Below are 7,141 nucleotides of genomic sequence, written 5' to 3'. Positions count from 1 at the left end.
CAGTCCCGCGGGGCCGAGCGATGCATCGGGAGGCGTCTCGGGAAGCCGCTGGCGCCGGAGACACGCGGGGCGGCTGCTGACGGCCCGGGGAGCGCCCATGACCGACCACCCGCGCCGCCTCGCCCTGCGCCTCGGGGGGCGGGACGCGCGGCCATGAGCGCCCGCCGCGCCGCGCCGCCCGACCGCGAGCGGCGAGTCCGGAGCACGCTGAAGAAAGTCTTTGGGTTCGAGGCGTTTAAGACGCCTCTGCAGGAGCAGGCGACCATGGCGGTGGTGAAAGGTAACGGGGCTGCGCCCTCCTTCCCGCCCGCCTCCCCCCTCACCGTCTGGAAGGGCCCGCTTCAGGGTTCTGCTCCTGATGTTCCTCAGGCAGAGCTGGGGGGCCCCGAGCACGGGCTGAGGGTGCCCGTCTCGCTGGACTGAGCGTCCGCAGGCGCGCCCCCTCCCCCCCGACCGCGGGGAGTCCCCTTGGCGAAGAGGGGCAAGTTTGGTCCCGAATACGGAAAGGAGCTGCAGTCACACAGACCCGACATGGTGGCAAGTGGAACTGGTCGAGAAATGGGGCTGGAGCGCAGAGGGCAGGGCGTTGGCCTCGCAGCCGGCCCTCCCAGGTTGAATCCTCCGCGGGCGTTCCACGGGCGGAGCACTGGCAGGAGTGATTCCTGAGGCAGAGCCAGGAGCAAATCCTGAACATTACCCCCGACCCCCTCAAAACAAACAAATTTTCATGAAACAAATAGCCAGGCACTGTAGATGTACGGTCTGGAAGGCATTTTGCCTCGCACACGGGTTCAACTCAGGTTTGATCCTCAGCGCGTCATAGGATCCCGGAATCCAGCCGGGAATGATCCTTGAGCACCACCACGTGTGACCCAGAAACCAAAAAAGAGAAAGGAGTGGCCCGTGTTGTGTCGGCCACGCTATTTAAAGTGGAGAGACCTCCTTAACCTCTCTCCCCCTGACGAGTGAATCAGTTTTCCGGCTTGCTATTCAAGCCCATGTTGTCCCGTGAACACATGTCACTTGTTTGTCTGCTTCTTTTCTGTCTGTGTTCTCCCTTGAACATATTTTCCCTCTTTCTGGCCTCTCACATTTTTCTGTTACCAAAAAAAAAAAAAAAGTAAATCAGTTTTTCTGACTGTTGTTCCATTATCTAGATCTAGGTGCCCATCAACTCAGACTTCTCTTTAATTGTATTTCTCTGGTTTTGGGTCCAGTCTTGGGAGTGCTCAGGGTCTACTCTGAGCACAGTGGTGCTCAGGAGATGGAAGTGCCAGGGAAGGAACTGAGGCTTCAGCGTGGGAGACAAGCATCAGGACCCCTGGACACTTCAGCCCTCATTTGTTTCTTCTTTAGGCACTGTGGTTTACAGTATTGTCATAGAAGAGTGGCAGTTACAATTCTAACTTCCCAACCTTGTAGTCATTCTTGTCCTTCCCAGAGAAGGCTCGTGCCCATTCTGTGTTCCTTCTGGAGGCTTGCTCTTTCCCTCGGAAGCCTGCAAGGGGAATTCCTATCCCGCTGAGAGCTCCCGTGGGCCTGACATGGCAAGGGGCTGAAATCTCCTGAGTTCTCCCACTGCCGCAGCCTTGAGGGAGGGCATTGCGCAGAGCTCAGGGAAGCATTGTGTTTGTCATTTTCCAGGTGACAAGGACGTCTTTGTGTGCATGCCTACAGGCGCAGGCAAGTCCCTGTGCTATCAGCTTCCTGCCCTGCTGGCCAAAGGCATCACCCTTGTGGTCTCGCCTCTCATTGCTTTGATTCAGGTGAGGCTCAGAGCCCCAAAGATGGGGGTGATTTTCTTTAATCACTGAACTGTCACTTCTACTGTAATTGTGTTTCTCCTTTCCCTTTGATCTGCCTATCTCCCTCCTTAGGTCTCTGAATTTACCAAAGGTGGGCTTCTCTGCCCAGGCGTGTGTCACTAGGGCAGGTCATGAGTGAGTCCTAGGACCGTAATGGCCCAGACCTCTCACCCACCTCAGTTCCTTTTTGTCCAGAGGGATGTGAAACTACATCTGTAGACTCTTATACATGCTCTTGTGTGCCACTTGCACACCCAGACACACAACATTCTGTTTTGTTTCGTTTGGGGGTCACACCCGGCAGTGCTCAGGACTCAGAAATTTCCCTGGCGGTGCTGGGGAGACCATATGGGATGCTGGGAATCAAACCTGGGTTGGCCGCATGCAAGGCAAATGCCCTACTTGCTGTACTATCACTCCACCCCACCTTCCCCTTTATTCTTACTCCTAACTCTGCACTGAGGGATCACTCCTGGCAGTGTTCAGGGAACCATGTGGGTTCCAGAGATTAAATCCAGGTCAGCTGCATGTAAGGCATGTGTCTTAACTGCTATACTCTCTGGACCCAACACACTTCATTCTGGGTTTGTTTGTTTATTTATTTTTTGGGTGGTGGGGGGGTCATATCCAGTGATGCTCAGGGGTTAGTTCTGGCTCTACTCAGAAATCACTACTGGCGATGCTCAGGGGACCATATTGGGTACCAGGGATCAAACCCTGGTCGACCACGTGCAAGGCAAATGTCCAACCTTCTGTACATCACTCTGGCCCCCCACACTTTATTCTTTTTTTTTCTTTTTGGGTCACACCCAGTGATGCTCAGGGGCTACTCTTGGCTCTGCACTCAGGAATTTCTCCTGGCAGTGCTGGGGAAACCATATGGAATGCTGGGGATCAAACCCGGGTTTGCCGTGTACAAGGCAAATGCCCTCCCTGTTGTACTCGCACCGGCCTCTTCCCCCCTCCCCCAACTTTATTCTTAATGGAATGGAAGCCATGGATGGGGAGAGCCAAATTGATTCGGGGAATCCCCAATACTCTGATTTATTCTCGGGAGGGTGGGGATATGAGATAGCAAATAAAGATAAAGAACTAGGTGGGTTAGTGTCAGCTCCTGCTCAATACTTAACTATACTGAGGCTTCATGTGGGCTGCTAGCATCAGAACTAAGGAGGTGTACCAGGCAGTTCAGTGGCATCATCCTCATTCCAAGGAGAACAAGGCCTAGGGAATTGTCACTCTATCTGGGGCTTTATATGCATTAATGCCAACTTTGAGGGTTAAAGTTGTATCTCTTTTTTGTTAATGGGGACTACACCTGGTGGTGCCCAAGGCTTACTCCTGACTGTGCACTCAAGAATCTCTCCTGGGGGCCGGAACAGTAGTACAGTGCATAGGGTGTTTGTCTTGCACACAGCTGACCCAGGTTCGATCCCCAGCAATCCATATGGTCCCCTGAGCAGTGCCAGGAGTGACCCCTGAACATTGCTAAAGGTCTCCCCAAAACAAGACAAAGCATCTGTCCTGGGGGTGCTCTCGGGACCACATGAGGTGCCAGGGATTGAACTCAGGTTAGCTGTGTACGAGACAAGTGCCCTGCCCACTGTGCCATCTCTCCAGCCCCTAATTCTTGTAACAATCCTACCTGTAGTGAGTATTTTTACAGGGGGGAAGAGTAAGAGAAAAAATGGAAAAGTTAACTAGTCAGAGTATGTGGCAGTTAGGTGAACTGGGATTAAATACAGGCCTGAGGGCCAGGGATGTGGCTCAAGTGGTAGAACTCAACAGTTTCAACCCCCAGAACAGTATGGCTCCGGATAACTACTCAGGGTGTAGCCCTAGTGGCCCCCCAAACACCAGGAATGAGCCTGCAATAACAGGGCCCAAGAAACAGTCCAGTGGGTAAAGCACTCACACACAGCCAACTCGAGTTCCATCCCCAGCACCACATAAGGTCCCCTAAACCTTGCCAGGGGTGATCCCTAAATGCAGGGCCAGCAGTAAGCCCTGAGTTCTTAGTTTGGCTCCCAAATAAAAACAACAAAGATAAAGACAATAAAATTGAGTCAGGGATGTGACTCAAAAGACCAGAGCATAGGCTCTGTGTGTGTGAACCCTGGGTTCCATCCCTGGTTATCACATGGGCCCAGAGCATCAAGCCAAGTGTGACCCAAACACTGAAAAACTTAGACAGTAGAATGCAGATCTGCCCTAAGAGCTAGCCTTTCCGTCTTCTCCCTCCTCCCTTCCTCTCTTCCACCCTCCCGTCCTCCCTCCATTCTTGCTTGGCCAAGGGAAGGCCTTAAAGGAAGACCAGGGTGTTTTCTGAAGCACCTCAGGGAGTCACAGTTCTCCTTCCGTGGTCTCTTGCCCTCTGCTGGCAGGACCAAGTGGACCACCTGCTGGCCCTGAAGGTGTGCGTGAGCTCTCTGAACTCCAAGCTCTCAGCCCAGGAGAAGAAGGAGCTGCTCTCCGACCTGGAGCGCGATCAGCCCCGCACCAAACTTCTGTACATCACGCCAGAGATGGCGGCTTCGGCCTCCTTCCAGCCCACCCTCAACTCCCTACTGTCCCGCCACCTGCTCTCCTACCTGGTGGTGGACGAAGCTCACTGTGTTTCCCAGTGGGGCCATGACTTCCGGCCCGACTACCTGCGTCTGGGTGCCCTGCGCACCCGCCTCGCCCAGACTCCATGTGTGGCTCTGACGGCCACGGCCACGCCACAGGTCCAGGAGGATGTGTTTGCCACCCTGCGCCTGAAGCAACCCGCCGCCACCTTCAAGACCCCCTGCTTCCGAGCCAACCTCTTCTATGATGTGCAGTTCAAGGAGCTGCTTTCTGACCCCTACGCAAACCTCAGGGACTTCTGCCTGAAGGCTCTTGGGAAGAAGGCTGATAACGGGGTGAGGGCTCTGTGGGGGAAGAGAAGGCCAAGCTGCAGCAGAAGCTGTCTGCAATGCAGCTTAGAGGTTCTCCACAACCTCAGCTCAACTTTGAAAGAGTGGGGACATGGCTCCTAAAGCAGGTCCCATTGGTCACCTGACTGCAGTTCCTCTCAGGGCCCTTTGTCTAAGACTCATTCTATGGGAAGCCTCTGTCCAAAGTGTTTGGTTTTTGTTTTGGGGGGTCATACCTGGTGATGCACAGGGGTTACTCCTGGCTCTGCACTCAGGAATTACTCCTAGTGGTGCTCAGGGGACCCTATGGGATGCTGGGAATTGAACCTGGGTGGGCCGCATGCAAAGCAGATGCCCTACCCGCTGTGCTATCACTCCCACCCCTCTGCTCTAAGTGTCTGGCATGGGAGCAGGGGCCCCTGCTCAGTTATGGTGGGTATTGAGCTGCTTTGGTCAGGCTTTGCAGGAAGGGGCAGCCCTGCTGGGTGTTCTGCCTTGGAGGAGACGGGTGCTGGGGTTGCAGAGTGGCGTCATAGATAGAACCTTCTCTTGCTCTCAACCCTGGTTTTCTCCTGTCTCTCCCCTCGCAGGTGTTGGCCGGCTGTGGCATTGTCTACTGCCGAACCCGAGAGGCCTGCGAACAGCTGGCCATAGAGCTCAGTTACAGGGGTGTGAATGCCAAGGCATACCATGCAGGTAGGTGGTGCCCGGGCCCTCTTCTCTCCCATCCTGCTAGTGTCCCTGATGATTCCCAAATATTCAGAACGCACCATCTTGTTCCAGATGCCCAGGCAGAGCTCAAGTGAGCGCCTTAGTAGCCACAAGAAAGGAATTCATGAGACCAAGGTCTAAACTGAGCTTGTGACTCCTGAATCCATGCTCTCACCTTGGGAATAGAGAGGCGGCTTTCCTAGCTTGAGTATTGTTGGTCTAGGATGAACCCAGGCTTTGGAGGTCTTCTGTCCTGGCTCTCTTGCTAAATGCTCTATGCCCACACAGCTGGGTCTGTGGAAGCCGCCTTATCCCCAGCAAGGGTACAGACCTGGCGCAGGGTCCAGCAGTGGTGAGGGATGGCTTTGGTGGGGTTCGGGTTGTTCAGCACCCAGCACAGTGTCAAGCCCCAGTAGACACCTCCCACAATGGAAACAAGTTCTTCACCCCTCTCTGTCCTCTGCAGGGTTGAAGGCTTCAGAAAGGACGCTGGTGCAGAATGAGTGGATGGAGGAGAAGGTCCCTGTGATTGTCGCCACCATTAGCTTCGGGATGGGAGTGGATAAAGCCAATGTCAGGTATGCTGGGGGTCCCCATCTTCTCTTCTTGGCAGGGATGGAGTGTGTGGGCACCCTCCGTCAGAGGAGAAAGTGGCTGTGGGTGAGCCCCAAGGCTGCACTCTGCTCCTGGCTGTCCCCGAGGCTCAGTTTCCCCAGCAAGTTTAGGGGCATCTGAGCAGACAGCTCTGTCGAGGAGGATGAAGCAGCCATCCTACACCACTTCCAGTCAGAGGGCTTGTTCCCATCAGCCCCTGGGACTGCTCACAGACAGTCGAGAAGGGATAGGAGCCAGAGAGACACCCAAAGGACTGAGCATAGGCTTGCATGCGGGAGACCTGTGCTCTCACCCAATGCAACACGGTCCTTCACCCCGAGTACAGAGCAGGGAGTAGCCCTGAGCATTGCTGGGCTTGGTCCAGGGCCTGGGTGCTGAACAACCCGAACCATCTAGAAGGGGCAACGGGACCCTATCTCCCAACCCTGCAGTAGAGACCACACAGGGTCAGTGGGGACCATACAGAGCCAGGCATCAAACCTGGGGCTCACCCCCAGTGGACCCATTCTGGCCCAGTGAGTCCTCTGCCTCCTGGACCTGAAAGTTTTTGCTTTATTTTATTCGGGGGGGGTGGGGGGCTGGAGCGATAGCACAGCGGTAGGGCGTTTGCCTTGCACGCAGCCAACATGGCCGACCCGAGTTCGATTCCTCTGCCCCTCTCGGAGAGCCCGGCAAGCTACCGAGAGTATCTCGCCCGCACAGCAGAGCCTGGCAAGCTCCCTGTGACATATTCGATATGCCAGACACAGTAACAACAAAGTCTCCAATGGAGACATTACTGGGCCCGCTCGAGTAAATCGATGATCAACGGGAGGGCCTTTACTTTACTTTACTTATTCGGGGGAGGGGGTTGTGGGGGTAATTTGAGGCCACACCCAGCAGTGTTCATGAGTTACTCCTGACTCTGCACTCAGGAATCACTCCTGGTGGGCTTAGGCGATCATGTAGGGTGCCAGGGACCAAACCTGGCTTGCTTACATGTAAGGCAAACACTCTTCTATGTGCTATATCTCTGGCTCAGAAAGTACCAGGTCCAGGGCTCAAGAGCTCGAATAGCAGGGTGGGTGTTTGCTTTGTGCGCTGCTAGCCCAGGTTCGATTCTCAGCATCCCAT

At 54.8% G+C, this 7,141-nt stretch overlaps 1 protein-coding gene across 1 annotated transcript in view; it reads left to right on the top strand.

Moving 5' to 3' along the window:
* The first annotated feature begins 120 nt into the window (after positions 1-120).
* The window catches only part of RECQL5 (RecQ like helicase 5), a 32,654-nt gene continuing 25,633 nt past the window's right edge, over positions 121-7,141 (top strand). The window contains exons 1-5 of the mRNA XM_056138052.1: positions 121-280; positions 1,645-1,766; positions 4,190-4,708; positions 5,293-5,398; positions 5,880-5,991. Of these exons, the coding sequence (XP_055994027.1) occupies positions 154-280; positions 1,645-1,766; positions 4,190-4,708; positions 5,293-5,398; positions 5,880-5,991 (986 nt within the window). The 5' untranslated portion in view covers positions 121-153. The remainder of the gene's footprint in view (positions 281-1,644; positions 1,767-4,189; positions 4,709-5,292; positions 5,399-5,879; positions 5,992-7,141) is intronic.

This window comes from Sorex fumeus, unplaced genomic scaffold (assembly GCF_029834395.1).
Source record: "Sorex fumeus unplaced genomic scaffold, SorFum_2.1 ptg000128l, whole genome shotgun sequence".
NCBI lineage: Eukaryota > Metazoa > Chordata > Mammalia > Eulipotyphla > Soricidae > Sorex > Sorex fumeus.
Note: the sequence above shows the minus strand (reverse complement) of the source record. Positions and strands in the feature narration are given on the sequence as shown.